Below are 19139 nucleotides of genomic sequence, written 5' to 3'. Positions count from 1 at the left end.
ACAGCACCCAGCCCACAAGTGCATGGCTGGGCTACAGGAGAGCACTTTGAATAGGGCAGTCGTCACTGCTGCTGCTGCTGACCGCCCGGATCCCTACCGTCAGGGCAGGCCGGACAGGTGCCTGAATCCCACCCCTTCTCCCGAGGCCAGCCTTCCGGCCCCCGGCCCCCCGCCCCCAGGGAACATGACGTAACCAGCTGTTGGGGGACTGGGGTGTCCTCTCCTTTAGGGTCCAGGAACAACAGCTAGAGCAGAGCAATCAATCAGGGAACAAGGTTCAAGACCAACAGGCAGGGCCAGGTGGAGGTGGGAATGGGGCAAGAGCTAGCGGAGTCACCAATAAACTACAGAACAAATGGGAAAGCCCTGGGGGAGAGAGGAGAGGCAGGTGCCCAGGGCACAAGTGAGGGCCCGCCTGGCCTGGGGAGCTCAGCGAGACCAAGGGTGGCTGCGGGGAGGGGCCAGGGCATTTTGCTGGGCCTCACTCCGTGCTCACTCTTCATCCCAAAATGGCCCAGGCTCTCCCCATCCTCAACCCCCAAGGCTTGGAAGGTGAGGGGCAGAGAAGAGCAACAGGGGACTCCAGGCCCCTGTGAGGGGCTGAAGGTGACTCAGAAATCAGAACAAAAAAGGCCAAAAGGTTTTTACTCTGTGAACCCTGGGGAGGATCAGGCAGAGCACAAGGTGTCCACAGGAGGGTGAGCAGAGAGGAGGAGCTGGGGCCTGTAGTCTTGTCTGCCTGCGGGGGCAGGAGTGAGGGGAGATGAAGGCCAGGTGTGCCCTCCCCTCAGGCTCCAGAGGGCTCCAGTCCTGGGACCCAGCAACACCCGCCCCCCCTGAATTCACTCTGGAGTCCCCAGCAGTCCTGAAATCGCACGGCCTGCCTGAAGCCTTGACAGGACAGAAATGCTTGCCAGAGAGAAAAGGCTGGCGCGGGCTGACGGCAGCTGATACGAGTTCTTCCCAGGGTTGTGTCTTTCCCCGACGAGAAGAAGACATAGCGGAGCAGGGAGGACCGGAGGCCGGATGGTCTGTCTTCGCCTGCCAGAGCCAGGCCCCCGGAGTCTTCAACTCCCACGCCAGGGGCCTTGGTTCAGGGGATGCTGGGTTAGGCTCAAAGCTCATCGGGGGGGCTGTGTGTGAGGGGAGACGCCTTCTGGATGCCCTCATCCTCCTCGGGGCTGGGATCTTCCTCAAGGTCACCCAGCTCCTTCCTCTGTTTGCTGCTGCCGCCCCCAGATGCCTTGGCCCTGTTGCTCTTCTTCTTGGACTTCTTTCCTCCCAGGGTGGCTGTGTCGCCCTTCTTGCCAGACCACTTCTCTGCTAGGCAACCTGGGCGAGGAGGAGAGACACCCTCAGCAGACTGGCTTCCTGGGAGAGGAGCACTGCTCGGGAGCCACTGGGAGTAGTAACTGGAGTCGGTGCCCGATGTCCCTACTCCCACCTCACTGTGGCCCCCAGGCCTCTCTGGGGGCACCTGAGTTCTCCACAAGTTACTCTGCACCTGGTGTTAGTGCCTCTCACCCCACCCTGTCACATCAAGCTCCTTGAAAGCAGAGATCCTATGACAAACTCCATGCCTTCTTTCTTTCCCATCCTCTGCCAACCTACCTCCCCTGAAGGAAAGCAAACAATAAAATGGAAGGCGAGCCCACCCTGCCTCCTCCCTCCCTCAGACTCACTGGTGTCCTTGCCCTTTAACACATGGTTGGCGCAGAGGAATTGGGTCAGGTCTTCCTCCTGGTGGTTTCTGTACCAGTCCTCAATCACCTCCTCAAACTCTTCCACCAGCACGTCGCACTGTTGATCACAATACCTCGAATTGGCAAAGCCCCAGCACCGACTCACTTCCAGAGCTCTGCTGAGCCTCACAACCCACCGCAAGGCAGGCAGGTGGCTGTGATGATCCCAAGGAAACTGAAGCCAGGCAGGTGAAAGGAGCAAAGTCCTTCAACTCTTGGTGGCCTTCCTCAGCAGCAGAACCAATCCCCACCCATCCCTGCGGGGCCCACCCACCCCTGAGGGCCGAAGGGCCTGTACCTGCTTCTTGAGGTCAGCCACTTCTGCAGAGGTCTCGTTCCACAGCTCATAGGGGATGTCCATCACCACCTTGACCCCCTTGTGTACCAGGTTGTGTAGGGTCTCAAAAGTCTCTGACATGCCCTGGAGGAGGCGACAGATGTGAGAGGCAGAGTCGCCCCTCTGCCTCCTGCCCTCCTCTCCTGGGGGTGTCGGAGGCCCCAGGACCTAGCTCCGAGAGGTCACGACCCTCTAGGCTTCTCACGCTTGACCTCACCTTCCTCTCCCCTCTTTTAGGCCTACCTCCCCTAACCCCTACACACAAACACCCACACCCTGTCCCGCCTCCCCGCACCTCATCCTTTCCAAATGATCTGCTGTTGCCCTCAGGCCCTTTGAACGGGTACTCCCTTTCCAGGAAATGTTTGTCTCGGCTCTTCTTCACTCTGGCTGGGCACACTCACTCCCCCACACCCAGGCCCACTCCCTGCCGCGGGTTCTTCAAAGGGCTTGTGTCTTTCCTCGGTGGGAAAAGGGGGCAGGCAAGGCAAGAGAGACTCTTTGTTCTACAAAAAATATTTCTGCCAGCTACCTAGGTTTCTCTCTGGAGACAACATACTCTGTCTTTCCAGAGATAATGTGTACAAATGCATCCTCCTCTCCTCTGCCCCCACCTTTTACACAAGCAGCGATGTAGATCATTATTACACACTCTGCCTTTTTTAAGATTTTATAATACACCTTAGAGATAATTTCAGTTCAGTTTGTGAAGAGTTACCTCATTCTTTGTTTTTCAGTTGTGTAATAATCCATTCAATAGCCACATCTATTAAATTTATTTACCACTCCCCCTACAGGTGAATGGTTAGGTTGTTTCTAATTTTCTTGTTACGGAAAATAACTTTAAAATTTTACATTAAAGCAAACATGAATTTATTTCCAACTAGGGTACAAAATGCAGAAAAATTTTAAAGGTAAAACCTAAGACTTCTGCTGCTTGACACTAAAAACAAAGACTTCTGCCTCTGGAAACCTCTCCATGCCCCCAGGGGTTTCTGACTCATCTCCTTTGCTAGGAAGGTGCTTAGGTGGAGAAATGTGCCAGGCACTGCAGACACAGAGGCAAAGAAATGCGAGCCTTGTGGTAAAAAGCCCACTCTCCGGGGGGAGAAGCGTTCATGCACACGGTAAGTGCCTTCCATGTCACAGAGGCACCCCGATGGAGGCCGAGGCCGGTGCTCTGTGGGCCCAGAGGCGGGACAGGGTAATCACCACCCTTTAAGAGTCTTCTGACATCTCCAAACCCCTACATCCTGATGTCTCCCTGCGCGAGTGCTTTTGATCCTCCTGGGGGCTGCGCCTGGGAGTGTTTCTGCCGTCTGAGACTGAAGCAGGACCCTGAAGGGCGAGCCCAGGCCATTATGAATGTGCCCACTGCCATGGAAGAGTCGGGCCATCCAGGAGAGGAGTGCAAACAGCAATCCGCAAAGAATGGGACGAAGCCAAGGAGGGAAGCTCCTAGGGCAGGATCTTTAAATCGCACCCCCGCCAACAGACACACTCAGCCACCTCAGCCACGTGCAGGCTGGGCCCAGCAGGAGGAAGGACAAGACAGTCCCACCTTGGCAAACCGGTTGCTGCCAGTCCGCTCCTTGTGTAGGCTGTAGTCCAGGAGCCGTTTGCAAATGGTCTCAGTGACTTCGATTAATCGCAAGTCCCTGCCGAGACAGCAGCGCAAGCGGGGCTGAGTCCCCCTCCCAGCCCCGTGGGTCAGCGGTCCGTCCCTCCAGCCCTGCTACCCCAACACCTGCGAATCTCACCAATGGGAAGTCAGAGCTGGAAGGAAGATAGGTCATCTGGTCTGGGTGCTCTGAATGCTGGAACACAGACCAGAGAGACAAAATTTTAACAGCTCTACTGGAAGAAATTTTTTTTTTATAAAGCTCAATGAGTCAGTAGATTTTTTTTTAAAAAGCAAAATGTATAAAAGTTTGATGTTAAAATGTTTCATTTTGAAAGGATGATCACAGCTGATGGAAGTTTTTGTTTTTTAAAAATATTTATACCTGGCAAAATTAAAAGTTGGTAATCCTATGTGACCAACATTTTAAAAATTGCATTGGTCCATGAAATCCAAGAGTTTGGGAATCACTGATAAGGTCCAACAGTCCTGAAGCCCAGAGAGGTTAAGGGATTTAGGAAGGCCACCCAATTAGCTCAGGGTAGAACCAGTGTGCAAATTGAGGTCTCAGTGAGAGCTGCCTCCCTTTGGTGGGCTTGCCTGGCTAGAAGGGAGAAAGGAACTGCAAGCTGCTGAAGCCTTGAGGAACAAAGCAGGCCCGGCCTGTGGGTCCACATTCACTTACGACTTGGTGTATTTGACGCCGGAAGCCTTTCGATCCAGGATGCCATAGCCTGTGTCAATGACCTCCTTGGTCTTGCCAGTTTCCTCAAAGGCTGACTTCAGCTCCACAGCGACGTATTTACACACTGAGGGAGGGAGACACAGCACAGCCTACTGAGTACACGTGTCTGTTGGCAGCCAGCTCCCAGCAAGACAGACTCCAGTGGATGCCTCTCCCAGAATGGGCTGAGTCAGTGCTCAGGGCAGAGAAGGAGTTCACTGGGTGAAACTTGGCCTCAAGATCCACGGTCCCATCCACGCTTGGCCCTTATCCCACACTGACTGCATTTCACCCAGCTCCATCCTGCTCCTCTACTCCCCACCATTTTTACTTTAAACATTTTTTAACATATAGAAAAGCTGAAAGACTACAATGAATATATACCTTCCATTCATATTCCACCATGGCTGATGGCTTACCAACAGCTCTCTCTAATATATAACATAAAACAAAGTGATAATATATCAACAATATACGGGGTGGGCAAAAGGAGATTTACAGTTTTAACCAAAAAAAACACAAGAATAACTGTTTTGCATACTCACAACTGTAAACCTACTTTTGCCCATGCCTGTATACATGGCTTCTGCTAAACCATTTTGAAAGTTTCAGACATCATCATCTTTCACCCATAAATAAGTCACACGCATTTTCTGAGAACAAGGATCTTCTCCTACCTAACCATGAAACAATTTTGATACTTGGAAAATTAACGATAATTCCAAGATCATCCAATACTTAGTCTATATTCAAATTTCCCCAATTGTCCCCCAAATACCTTTTAAGACTGTTTTGTCACTGGATTTCATATGTTGTGACAACCCCAGCTCTCTATTCCTGCAAAGTTAATTTGTTCAGTTCCTTCCAGAGGCCTTGTTTCTACTGTTTCTATACATTTATCTCCTTATTTCCTTTTCCTCTTCCTCCAATAATGATTAAGCAACTCCTGTGTGTCAGGCACTGCTTGGGAATACAGAAATAAAAACAAGGCTGCACCCTTCCAGACACTCAGTCTAATGGAGCAGAAAGAAGTATAAACAAATAATTTTCACTGCATAAGGGGTGCTACCACTGAGGTGTGAGGTGCCTCAGGCCTTAGGAAAGTGCTTATTGCCCTCTAGGGCCTTTGGGTTTTTTTTTCCCATTCTCCCAACCTCACCATAAAAGCCTTTTCCCCTGGAAGCCTTTCTGGCCTAATCTCACTTGCTCTTAACTTCATTCTGGGACTGGACAGAAACTAAGGGCCCTTGGTCATTTCATGTGTCCCTACAGGTAGACTACAAGAGTACCCAAAGTGAGTATCATGTCCTGGATTTCTTCTGTATTCCTCCAGTCTGGGACTCTGTATGTGTTAGACACATGATGAATATTGCTGAGAGAGACGGTGTTTGTGGTTGAGTAGTTTCTGATGTGTCTGAATAGAATATGGTCTGCAGATTAAATGCCATCAGCGTTGTTATAACACTAACAGCAGAGTTTGGTAGAAAATCAATTTACCACCAAAATGAATACATCCCCTGGAAGCTTGCTTGGTGAAATTTTGTAACATATTCACTACTAGATGGCTTGGAGAAATTGGAATACACGAAAATTCCAAAATATAAGCTGGTGATTTCAGAGCCCAAGATGAACTGAGGGCGTCTCATCTCCCTGGCTCTCCATCCAGGACCATCTGGGCTCCCTCCCCACTTCTGTCCTATACTCTGCGCAAGGCCGCCATTTCCCTGGCTCCTCTGCCCCTCCTTCCATACTCTCAACAAGTAGTATCCCAGGCCCAGGAGGTCGGAACCCATCAATGCATCTCTTACACTCATCAGCCACACCTTGCTTCTCACTTCTTCCTAACCTTACCTCTTCAAGACTCCGCCTGGGAATCCCACCCAGAATCAGACTTGGAGGAGACTTATGGTACAGACACCAGACCCTCACGGACATCCACCTACTATTTTTCTGGGCAAGGTCTCCCTCCTTTGTGCCAAAGCCTGTTTCAGTCAGGCTACTGAGCCAGGAGGCAGGCTTTGTGGGCCAGAGGCAGTCAGCGTTTAATAACAAAGGTATAATAATGATAAAGAAAAGCAAATACACTATTAAGAGAAGCCTAAGGGTTGGAGTTTGTCGAGCTATTCTGTGACTGCAAATCCCTTTTAAAGTAATCTTTATCAGTTACCTCTGAAATAAGGTTGGACAAGAATGATCTCAAAGATCCTTGCCAGCTCTATTCTTCAATGAGTCTGTGAATGCTTCTAAGAAAAAGAAATGTGAGTTTCTTAGGCTATGAGAATATGAGGTTAACAGTAGGGTCTCTTTGGTATGAGAATAAAATAGAAAACAGAACGGAGGAAGTGAAACCTCCAAAGGTTGCCGTTTAGGACTAGAGGAAGAGTAAAAGGAAAGCGTAACCTTCTGACCGCCTATTCAAGGGACAGACGGAGAAGATATAGGCTGGACTGCACACTGGGGGACCTACCAGTGAATTGGCCCAGCTCTGAAGCATCTCACCTTAATCTCTCAAATGGAAGGATTATGTGTCCTTAACCACCCCACCACCACTTCCCAGTTCTTAGGGAACATCTGGCCTGTGGTAGGCTTTGAACTGGGGTGAAACAGAGTTATAGCCAACTTGCTGGATGGCCTAGGGTTAGGGAGGTAGGAAGGAAGGAATAACTGTAAAGGCCTGAGGAGAAATGGAGGGGAGGAAGGAAAGGTAGGCCTGACTTGGCCTGATAGCTCAGTTGGTTAGAGCATCATCCTGATACGTCAAGCTTGCGGGTTTGATCCCCGGTCAGGGCACATACAAGAAGCAACCAGTGAATGGGTGAATAAAAGAAACAAGAAATCGATGTTTCTCTCTCTCCCTTCCCCTCTCTCTCTCTAAAAATCAATCAATAGAAAAGGCAGGCCCCTTGATAGTCCTGGATCGCTGCTTTGTGTGCTAGCACTCTTCTCTTTCTCTCTCCTCTCTCCTCTCTCTCTCTCTCCCCCCTCACCCCTTTTGTCATTGGGATGTTCTGGTTTTCCATATTCCTAAAATCTCCCTCCCTCACCAAGTTCTCCCAGGTTCTATTTTTCTCCTAAAGTTACCCTTAGGCTTCAGACCCTCCTCCTTCCTCCACACACATCCACAGCCTTCCGTGTATTTATATTTATTCAAGAAATACCTGAGAGGAGGTCCCTGTTTTCAAGCAGCTCAAAGCTAGTGATGGAGACAGCTAATTACACAAATCAGGTTTCGGTGAGGACACAAAGGGGAGAGTCTCAGGTTCTCCTTCTCCTCACACCAGTCATATGACTCTTTTCAGTTCCTCAAAGTTGGCCTTTCCATTTGTGGTTTCCTGAGCGGGACCCTCCCTTTTTACTTCTCTGCACCCGGCTAACTCCTACTCTTGTGCTTCCTGTACCCAGCCTTTCCCCCCATCTCTGTGAGAGGCTGGACTAGTGCTCCTCACTCGCCCCCCTTGTACCTCGTCTATCACGGTATCTACTACCCTGAGGAATAACTGCTTGTTTTTTACAGATCTATGAGCTCCAGGTGCACCGAGACCTGATCTCTCGCCTGGCCCTGTATCCCCAGCGTCCCGCACAGAACCACGCACATAGTAGGTTCAATGAATGGAGAGACTTCAGCTCGGGAGTCAGCACCTTCCCCCCGAGTCTTCTCCGTAAGCCCTGCCTCTCCCGCAAGACACTCCCGTGGGCCCCGCCCCTTCACCTTCGCATTTGCTGGGCAGGCGAACCCAGTCGGTCTCCTCGGCTTGGGCCTGGCTCGGGCCCAGCTCCGGGATGGACAGTTGCAGCAGCAGGGGGAGAAGCAGAAGCCGAAGCCAGCGGGTCCCAGGCTGGGGGGCGGGCTCAAGCAATGGTTCCATGGTCCAGCTGGACCCGACCCGGAGGGCTGCGATTCCCACGGCTGCGCGTGCAGGGTGGCTTCTCGGAGCCGCTTCCGGGACTGCACACGTGCCTCGGCTTAACCCGGGCACCAGCGAGCCCCCGGCCCGCTCCCTCCTCCTCCCCCTCCGGCCGCCTCGGCCCGCCCCCGCAGCCGACGAAGGCCCGCGGACTGAGCAGCCAATGGGCTTTTCGGAGTTCGCCCTTTAGCAAATGGGAGGATGATCTTTTTTCGGTTTGGACCAATAAAAGAGCGGATGGTGTCTTCAGTGACCAATGGCAACATCTTCTCCCTCCCTGTAACGGAGTCTCTGGGAGGGGCTGGGGGACTAGGACAGCGGGAGAGGAAGCAGCCAGCTGGGCCGGAGTCGGCGGGGGTGGGGCATGCTGGTCCTAGAAGACGTGGGAAAGGCCGTCTTCATTGCCTTCTCCGCCTCCTTTCACGTCACTTCCCGGCTAGGGTCATAATGCAGCGAAAGCTCTTACTGATCACCACTTTTTAAATTTTATTATTACTGTTCTAATTGCCAGCCAGTCTAGTAGGCGCCGTGGGTGAGACTAGGACGACTCAAACAGCCTTCAGCCTTTAAACAGCTTTCTTAGTGCCCAAGAACCCTAGATTTGTCCCAGTGAGAACTAGAACACATTACTTCCTATCTGAGCCTCAGTTCCTAGCTGTATGATGACCACGTAAGTGATCCTTCCAGAAGCTATTCAAGGCTTGCATGTTGCTCGGAAGTTCAAGTAGCATAATGGAGTTAAAGCTAATCGAGCAGATAGTAAAAAGTTCATGCGTTAATTTTCTTTGTAGCTTGTAACCTTAGTCCTTTAATGCTCTATTATTTATTTCTTTGGATTCTGAGCTCCCAGAAGTTAGGGACCTAACTTACTAATACCTAGGCCCAGGGACCCTCCTGGAAAATAACAGGAAGCCAGTTTCAGTGGGGATTTAGAATCTGAAGCAGGGCAGGATTGGGGGAATTGGGACAAATGGAGAGGGGTATTGAAGCTAAGGGAAGCCCTGCTTCCAGAATGAGAAGACATTTACCGAGTCAAGAAGCTCAGTGGTGATGACTGGATAGTCTGGGGCTACGACTGGACATGCCCCCTCCCTGACCCAGCCTATGCCCTTCTCAGTGTGAGTGTTGGGGAAGGAGCAGGTCCTGTGGGTGTGGTGGACAGATTCATCCCCAGAGGTTGCAGGACACTCCCCCCACCCCCCGCAAATAATCCAAAAAGAGGTGGGAGAATCTTCTTACAGGTTGGTGAGATGTGCACAGTGGAGGAGACAGTGAGGGTTTTCATGGACCAGCAGCTGAGGGCACAGAAGCTCACGGAAGGTGGAAGTGTCATTGATACCATATGGGGGGGGGGGCAGTGTTAGAGCATAGTTCTCTGCCTGTACCTTGGGGGAAGACCAAGGTAGCACCGTGTTGCACCCAACAGATGTCTTGTGCTGCTCAGAGGACATCTAGATTCACATGAAAGCACCCAGAGATTTTTGGGCTGGTTACTGAGAGGAACCTCTGGATTTCCTGGCAGTACTGGAGAAACGTGACACACAGGTTACCTCCACTATGCGATCCTCAAATCAGTGCAAGAACCCTCTTTAGGAAGCAAAACAAAACAACAAACCTCTGTAGTGCTGGGCTCAGAGTTGATGTTCAATGAATGTTTGTGAAATGAATAATAACCCTTAATTGATTCATAATGTGTAAGTTTGGAATTACCATCAGAGCTCTTGGTATTGGACAGACTCCCGTTACTCTGGGATCCTGGCCCTGTTCATGGGTTCCTGGGCTCCTTGCCCTGACCTCTCACAGACGTTGGGCCAGCATAAGGAGACAGAGAAGGAGCCTGGCCCCATACCTGGCTGCAGGGCAAGGAGACAAAGGTGGGACAGTGTCCTCCCCAAACCCCGAGCCCCACTGCAATTCCCAGGGTCTTGCCCTCAGTAAGCCCTCTTCCTCAGGCCAGCCTTCCCAGGTTTCTGCCCCCTCTAAATCTGCTAAATTCCCTCCTCCAAGAGGAGATATGAATTAAAATACGTGTTTTTCATTTGCTTGTGTCACTTAAATTCTCCTTTAATAGTCCTCAGTTATCTGCACTTCAGATCCCAGGGCTTGGGTTTGTCACCACCCTCAAGGGGCTCCCAGTCTGATGGAAGGCACGCAGCCTTTTCCCTCAGAAGGGCCTTGGTCGAAGGTGGAGGCAGCCTCGCCCCCAGGAAGCTCCGGGCTGCAGGAGGAGGCAGGTCAGACACAGCCGGGATCGTGGGCGCGGGTCCTGAGCACCGGGCCCAGGCTGGGTGGATGGAGAGCGCCCCCTCCTCCCAGCCTGAGCTCCTGCTGGAATCTGGACGCGGAATGGGAGGGTGGGTGTGAACCGCGTGGCCGGCCCGGGGTTGTCCTTGACCTGTGATTCCCCTCTCATTGCAGCGACTCCAGTTGCTGGGGGCGCCGGGCTCTGCTAGTGGCCGAGGCTGCGGGCCTGGGGCCGGCGCGGAGATGCCGGGGTCCAGCAGGCGAGTCTCCCCAGCCGAGTGCCCCAGCGCAGCGGGCGGGGTGCGGAGGTGTCTGCAGGTCAGGAGCAGGTCAAACAGCAGCAGCTTGAAGAGCAGCAGCCGCAGCGCCCCCAGCCGCAGCGCCTGGCCGGGCATCCCTGCGGGAGTGGGGAGAAGGAGAGGCTGGGAGGCTGGGAGCTCCTCATGCATCTGCCGCCCCCAGAGCTCACCCGAGAAGAGGGGCCTTGTCTTCTGCCCTTGCCATTCCTCCTCTGTCATCCCCCAAATTCAGGGAAAGGCTTTCCTGGTGTCTAACCTCAGCTGTTACTGGTAATAATAACAAATACCTGCCTAGCCTTTTATTTTATTTTATTCCCCAAAACCAGGGAGATGTAGGCCAGGCAGGAATCAGCATCCGGTGCAGAGAGGAACTAGCTCAAAGGTCTTATTTGGTCAGGAAGAGAGCCTGACTGGTGACTCTCCGTCCGGCAGGTGGTGGGACTTTCGACCGCCCGGTCTCCCAGGTCTCCCAGGTCTCCCAAGGCTCCAAAGGCTCTCAGTGCTCCCAAGGCTCTGATCTGAGACCGTTCATCTAGGCTGTCCAAGGAGACTTTCAAGAACCCTTCTGTCAGCTCTCACCTGCGCTTCTCAACTGGGGTCCAGGAATTGGGCTGGGGTCAGAGGCTCTTATACTGGTAGACAGAGGCCCGGGCTGGCCAGTGGTCCAGGCCAGCAAGGATGCCTCACAGGGAACGCCTACCAAGCCCCAGTAGGACCCATCAGGCCAGAGCCCAACAGAGCCTAAGGTCCCGGTCCTCGGTCCTCGGTACTCACCCCTAAGAGGTTCCCAGAGGCAGGTCCTAGCTGAAGAAATCTCTCCTGCCAGCCAAGAAGAAGGGAGTGAGATTTGGGGTGGGCTGTGCCCCCCACCCCAGTGCTATGCCCCAGCCCTGAATCAGGGCAGCTATTCTTGGCATGTCGAGTGACCAGACGAATCAACTAGCAGTGGGAACCCTGAGCTCATTTGCTGCAATTCTTCTGAGGGGCCCAGGTCTCCCTCACTCCCCTCTGTTCCCTGTTCTGTTCCCCTCCCCCGATGAAGGCTGAGGTGCCTCAGCACTTTTAGACAAGGAATCGATTTTCTCAGCAGCCTTCTTTGAAAGGCGGGGCATTTGTTCAACAAACATTGCCACCCGGGAGGTGACAAAACTAACATAATCCAAAAAAGAGGAAGTCAGTCATCTGGTTATTAATAAAGTAATAATAATAATAACTAGCTTTGGACATAGTACTTAACTTCTCTGTGCCTGTAAAGTGAGAAAAATTATATGACCTACTTCATAAATGTAAAGTGTTTACACTAGTGCCTGGCACAGAGTAACACTGAATAAGTAAGTGATAGCAATGTATTATTTAATTATTATTTGGTTCTAATAGGTAGGGTGTCATATATAGGGTGATACATAAATATTAATCCTAGATATATATAGAGAGAGATTAGCTGTAGGTAATAGGGTGTGTCTGTATGTGTATGTACGTATACGTGTGTGTGTGTGTGTGTGTGTGTGTGTATTCCTTTCCCTTGATATATACCTCAATCCCAGGAGAAAGGAGGCATTATTACCTCTTGGGAGTCATGCATCAGAGCTTGGATTTGAATGAGATGTCACATTTGCAAATCCCAGGACTCAGGGCCCTGAGGTGACCCTGCTCTGAGCCCAGGCATCGCTTCACCTAGATGGAGGGCACTTGGACACCCTTCATGCCCTCATGGTGCGGCCCTGCCTCCCCTCCCACCATGTCCTGGTTCCAGGGTGTGTGAAGGGGATAGGGTGCATCCGCAGAGCCCCAGGCTCCACCCCACCTGACAGCAGTAGAGGCTCTGTGCTCTGGCTCTGGCCCCTAGCCCCAGCCCCGGTGTGGCAGACCAAGGTTTCCCAGGATGCCAGCTCCTCAGAAGGCAGGGAGAGCTGGGCCAAGCTAGTCCAGGTACCATCCGCAGCTGGGGAAGGGCCGTAGGTGAAGGCATCCAGTGCGCTGCCGTTGCCTGTTGAGAACCAGATGGGGCTCTCAAGGCCAGGGGGTGCAACGTCAAGGACCAGGCAGACCACCAGCATCTGCTGCTTCCCGTTCACCAGCAGTGTAATCGGTGGGGCCAGAGAGGGGAAAGGTGTGCCACCCACACCTGTAAGAAAGCATGCACCTGTCGGGGACTAGAGGTGTCCATGCCTCCCCCTCCACTCCTACCCAGGCCAGCATCTCATTGTAGGTTTCTATGCTTCTCTCTGTCCTTTTACCATCCATCTATCCTTCCATCTCTCAACCATCCCTCTCTCCTTGCATTTACCCATCTAAACACTCTTCATTCCCTCCATCCTTTTATTCACCCATCTATTCATCCATCTTTTCTTCCATCATCCATGTTTCTTACATCTATGCTCTCTACTTTCCATCTATATGTCCATCCATCCCATCTTTTCATCACCTCTCTATCATATTTGAACCTGTCTGTGCAAGGCACTGGGGATAAAACATCAATTAATATATTGTCCCACTTTCAAGAAACTCAGTCTCATGGGAAAGACAGCAGATACATAAATAAACACGTAATACCTCGTTGTGCCAGGCGCAGGAGAGAAGTTGCCTCTGGGGAAGCAGGCAAGGAAATATGACCTGGAATGAGATCAAAGGGGCTTCAAAAGTTTCTGTAGCTTCTTTTGTTTCTTTAAAACAAAAAAACAAACAAACAAACAAGCAAACAAACAGAAAACAGCCCTGACCATCCTGTTTCAGCGGGTTGGGCATCATCTTGCAAATTGAAAGGTTGCCAGTTTGATTCCCAGTCAGGGCACATGCCTGGCTTGCGGGCCGGGTCCCCTGTTGGGGGCGTGCTGGAGGCAGCCCATTGATGTTTCTCTGGCACATCCATGTTCTTCTCCCTCCCTTCCCCTCTCTCTAAAAATAGATAAAAACCTTTAAACAAACAAAAACATCCTGATTCACTTTCCCCCACAGGAGTGCATCTCCTAAATTCTAAGGGTCCCCACACGACTCGCAGACGGGGGAGCAATGGGCAGCGCAGCTCCTCCTGGGCTAACCCCCGAACCTGTCTCCAAGGCCCCTTTTCTCTGACTTCCCAGGGAGCCAAAGCAGCCCCACCCAGGTCTCTCCTGTTGCTTTTTCTATCCTAGATCCTTCCTTGTTTCACTGTCCTCAGCTTTAATAAATGTACTCTCAAAATTAAAAAATTAAAAAAATTAAATAAGTTTGATTCAAATATGGCAAGATTTTAACCATTTGTTAATCTGAGTGGAGTATGCACAGGTGTTTATTGTATTATTCTAGATTCTTTTCTGTAAGTCCATAGTGTCTGTGTGTGTTTAAATATATTTATTGATTTCAGAGTGAGAGGAAGGGGGAGAGAAAGACATTGATTGCTTGCCTCCCATACGCACCCTGAATGGGGATTGAACCCATAACCTAGGTATGTGCCCTGACCAGGAACTGGACACTCACACCACCCCCCATTTTTGTTGTACGGGATGACGCTCCACTCAACTGGGCCACACTAGCTGGGGCTGTAGTGTTGCTTTTTTTAACAGCTTTGTTTAGATATAATTCATGTACCATACAAACCACCTATTTAAAATATATGTCTGTATTATTTCATACTTAAAAAAAACAAAAGTAAGTCACGTAGACACTGCAAACACCTGTCTTATATTTTCCTGAATAGTCCTAATTTCCACAAACTTATTCTTTTTAGCAAAGATGATTTATTTAACATATAACAAAATGTTATTTTTGAATAGTTGGATATTTGTTCATATAAATGAAATCTCAAAGGCTAAAACCTCCAAACAAATTAAAACCATGATTAAATGCAGCCAGGGCAAAGAGATGCCCAAGGTGCAGGGAAGGGTACCAGAGTATCTTGTGGGGATGTAGGGGTGGGTATGCTCATGTGAGATTTCTTGAAGGTCAAACAAGTTACCTAGTGGCACATGGATGGTAAGTAGACTTGAACAGATCTCTGTGACTGCAAATCCCATATATCACCCCCCTCGGAAGGATGACTAAGATTTTGCTAGATAATACAGTGGACCGAGCCTGGGATGTGGCCTCAGACAGAGCTGGTTCGTCTGTCACTTAATATACTGAGGCTGAATGGTCCCATCAATAACACGGCGTTAATGACACCATCCCCCCAAAATTGTTGTGAAGATTAAAGTTCATGAATGTAGAACACCATGGCGAGTGAATATTAGTATTATTATTCAATTCCAATATTAATAAGGTATCGCAAACAAAGGGAGTAGAGAAGGCTGGGAGTGAGCTCCAGGGACCACAGGCTGAGCCTTTTCAGTTACACAGATAGAAACACTCCCCACGTTAAGTTAAGCATCTCCCTCCTCCAAAAACCTCCCAAGATTGCTCCTCATCTGCCTGGCTGCTTCCTTCGCAGAGCTCAGGCCTCCTGCCACGGGCACGTCCTGCTCCACATGGGTGTGGCTCAACTCCGTAGGAGGGAGAGCTGGTGGCAAACTGGGGGCCAGCTTTAGCTCAAGGAGATGTCCTTATTCAAAGGTCAAGGAGTTTCCCCTCACACACACGTGCAAATATTCTCAGGCTTTTAGATTAAGCTGGAATTCTCAAAACTGGAGTCCTTTGGCTCCAGCGTTGATCTTTGCAGAATTGGGGGTAAATACACCTGGGAAGTACTGAGGCCTTGGGACTCCTCCTGAGAGCCCATTGATAAGGGGAAGCTGGGAGTGGACATGAGACACTCTGAGCCCTGTTGGAACAGTGCACCCTGAGGGCGGGAGACCTGGACTGGAAGGACAGGAGAGGACCTCATAAGGTTGCCCACATCCCATCACCCTGTATCACATACTACAGCCCTGGTTACCCCACCTTGACGCCCACGGACACCCATCCAGCTTGCTCTTGTTTGTCTATACCTCCAAGAGGTGACTACTCTCGCTACCAACCCTGTGGACTCCAGAGGAGCAGGATTTGGGGCTCCAGAGCAAGGTAGCAGGGAGGGAGGGTACAATGGGGAAGGGGAAGATGGCCTTCTGGTGAGACCCTCCCCAGGCCGCCCCCAATGCCTCTGTTCTGCCTCCCTGCATCTCACCCACACCTGGAGGCCCGGAGGGAGAGGGGTTTGGGACAGGGGAATGGGGCACAGAAAGGGATGCAGGGAGGGGACTCACCTGTGGGCAAGGCTGGACACTCGAGGGCCAGGAGAAGCAGCAGCCAAGTCCCGGCCATGGCCCACCTGAGAGGAGGCAGGACACAGCTGCAGACCCGAGGTGTGGGCTTGGGGAGGAAGCACCCACAAGACTGCCTCGCAGGCCACAGGCCCAGCTGCACCTCAGCTGCTCCACCCCGGAGCCGTTTCCCTGGTGAGGGGCCCCTCCCACTCCACCCCAGCCCCCAAACCCAATTCTCTCTCATGGGGCCAGGAAACTCAGGCTGCCCTTCCCACAGCAGAAGCTGCGTGCACACACTGCCTCCCGTTTGAAGAGCACTTCACAGTACGCAAAACCTTTCCCCAGTCACCGGCCCTGCCATCTACAGGGTACAGAGCAAGAGGGAGTATGTCAAGGACTTAATATGCAACGTTCATTCCATCCACCCAGTGACTGTGAGTTCTATCACAGGTGAGGCAACTGAGGCTCAGAGAGACTGAGTGGCCTGCCCAGGACCATGTGGCTGGCCGGTAGCAGAGCCAGGGCTTGAACCGTTTCCTGATGGCTGGCCTTACTGTAGCCAAAAAACCCAGTGAACTTATTTCTGTGTTACTACACCACCCCTTTGAAATAGAATTTATTTTTCTTAAGGAAGTTTCAAGTTCATGGCAAAACTGAGCAGAATGTTCAAAGATTTCCCATATATTCCCTGCACTGTCACATAAAACCCCCCTTTTAAAAAAAATCAACTTTTTATAAATGCTATTTTCAATGGCTCCACAAATTTTAGCTCGGTGTCATTTTGACCCTAAAACTTCCCATCTAGGTATGTACCCTAATGAAATAATGAGAGGTTCAGTCATTATAAGACAAAGATTTATTCACAAAAATGTGCTTTGAAGTATGACATTTAAAAAGCAAGAGCAATGGGAAACAACCTAATTCTTCGATGCTAGGGGAAGGGTTGAATGAATTCATGTTTGATGTATTTATATCAGTGAATATTATGCAGCAGTTTTTCAAATCATGTTTTCAAAGAAGGGTTTCTTTTTTCTTTTTTACTTTTTTATTGAATTTATTGTGGTGCACCCGTAACCTATGTGGTGCACAGTTTTATAATACATCATCTGTATATATTGTATTGTGTGTTCACCACCCTAAGTCTCCTTCCATCACCATTTATCCCCCCATAACATCCTCTACCTCCCCTCACCTACCCATAAAGAATGTTTAATGACATGGGATATAGAATAGTTCGGTTCAGAGCATGGGCTGCGAAGGCAGAATGCCTGGCTTTCAACTCTGACTCGGTGGTTCAGTTGTGTGACTTCCACCAAATCACTTACTTCCCTCATTCTCAATTCCCTCATCTACAGTGGGGATGAAAATACCACAGAGGGGTCCTGTGATATTTAAGCAAGATGAACCACGAAGAGGATTTAGCACCACTCTTTATATAGTAAGTTCTTGAATAATGTAGCTTCGTTCAATGTTGTTTCCTTATAACATTGATGAGGAAATGAAATCGTTTTCTGACAGGACCACTGTCTGTGTAGTTTGCATGTTCTCCCCACATCTGCCTGGGTCTTCTCCTGGGTCTCGGGTTTCCTCCCACACATCAGCGATGCGGTGAGTTGGGTGTTCGCGTCGTCTCGGTCTGAGTGAGTGTGGGCGCGCGCGATGCGCCGCGCAATGGAGGGGCGGGCTGCCCAGGGGGTCCGCCCTCGGCTGCTGGGACGGGCTCTGGCCCCCTGGGACCCTGAACTGGAATAAACGGGTTGGAAAATAATTATCTTATTTGTTTTTACTAATCTTTTCTAAATGCATGTATACTCCACATTTATTTCGATGTTTAATATTAGAAGTGTTTTGGGTCTTAAAATTTTTGTGATGTTTTTATGACCAGAGATATGCCACAGGAACATAACTCTTGTTTTTATCAGTTAGCCTATGGTAAAATTGGTTTCCTAATACATAATTTTGCTTAAAGTCATAGTTTCTAAGAACCTGTTGGTGTTGAACACCTACAGTACATAGTAAGAAGTCATAAATGTTCCTTTTTTATATGTGTGTATACATAATTACATACACAGAAAGTTGAAACAAACAGTATACAAATCTAGGTAGAAACTATTTACTCAATTTTGTATAAGAAATATGTAACTACTCCTAGAAGAAAGCAGACCAAATGTTAAGAATGTAATCTCTGCACTTTAGGATTTTGGATAGCTTTTTATTTTCATCTTCATAATTGTTCATTTCTCAAATTTTCTACAGTGAATCTGTATTATTGAAAAAATCATGAAATAAAACATTATTGAAAAGAAAACTACAGATGTACCAAAGTTTATTTAGCCATTACTTTATTGTTAAACATTTGGGTTCTCCAGTTTGGGGAACAGATATGGTTGCTCATAAAGAATTTTTCTTAAAATTATTGGCTTAAAGGCCTTTGATTTTTTTGGATTAACTTAAATTTTTAAGTTGTAGTAAAGTACACATAACATAAAACTCACCATCTTAACCACTTTAAAGTGCACAGTTCAGTGGTGTCAAGTAACTTCTTCACCTCGGTTGTACAGCCACGACCACCATCCCCCGCCCCCCCCCCGCCCCCCCCCGCCGCCCGGAGAACCCTTTCATCTTGGAAAACTGAAACTCAGCGCCTATGAAGCAGCCTAACTCGCCATCCCTCCTTTCCCCAGCCCCTGCCTCCCAGCATTCTACTTTCTGTCTCTGTAAATCTGACCGCCCCATTCAAGTAGAATCATAAAGAATTTGTCTTTTTGTGCCTGGCTTATTTCATTTAGCATGATGTCACCAAGGTTCCTCATCCATGTTGTAGCACGTGTCAGAATTTCCTTTCTTTTTAATGCTAATAATATTCCATCCTCGGTATATACTACATTTTGGTTCTTATCTATTCACTTCTCAGTGGACATTCCTCAATGGTTACTTCCACATTTTAGCTATTGTGAATAATGCCACTGTGAACATGGGTGCAAAAATATCTCATCAAGACCCTGTTTTCCATTCCTTTGTGTATATACCAAGAAGTGAAATTGCTGGATCTTTTGGTAATTTTATTTTTAATTTTAATTTGATAGGGGCCATCCTAATGTGTGCAAAGTG

General features: G+C 49.7%; 2 protein-coding genes across 2 annotated transcripts; both read right to left on the bottom strand.

The window, feature by feature from the left end:
* Positions 1–540: 540 nt before the first annotated feature.
* Positions 541–8408, bottom strand: CNPY3 (canopy FGF signaling regulator 3). Its single transcript, XM_054569373.1, has 6 exons — positions 8134–8408; positions 4386–4509; positions 3641–3737; positions 2041–2163; positions 1683–1800; positions 541–1332 (listed from the first exon to the last, which is right to left on the bottom strand). Exons 1-6 carry the CDS (start codon positions 8288–8290, stop codon positions 1115–1117), a joined length of 837 nt encoding a protein of 278 aa, XP_054425348.1. The 5' UTR covers positions 8291–8408; the 3' UTR covers positions 541–1114.
* A 1989-nt stretch (positions 8409–10397) lies between these two features.
* Positions 10398–16086, bottom strand: PTCRA (pre T cell antigen receptor alpha). Its single transcript, XM_054568763.1, is given in 6 exon segments — positions 10398–10512; positions 10515–10970; positions 11647–11691; positions 12677–12997; positions 13426–13485; positions 16029–16086. Coding segments are annotated over 6 exon segments (1002 nt in total). The 3' UTR covers positions 10398–10450.
* Between the last annotated feature and the right edge of the window lie 3053 nt (positions 16087–19139).

The sequence above is a fragment of the Pteronotus mesoamericanus genome, unplaced genomic scaffold (genome assembly GCF_021234165.1).
Source record: "Pteronotus mesoamericanus isolate MK-2021 breed Mesoamerican mustached bat unplaced genomic scaffold, CSHL_Meso_final contig_20, whole genome shotgun sequence".
In the NCBI taxonomy this organism is placed as follows: domain Eukaryota; kingdom Metazoa; phylum Chordata; class Mammalia; order Chiroptera; family Mormoopidae; genus Pteronotus; species Pteronotus mesoamericanus.
This window is presented reverse-complemented; position numbering and strand designations above follow the sequence as displayed.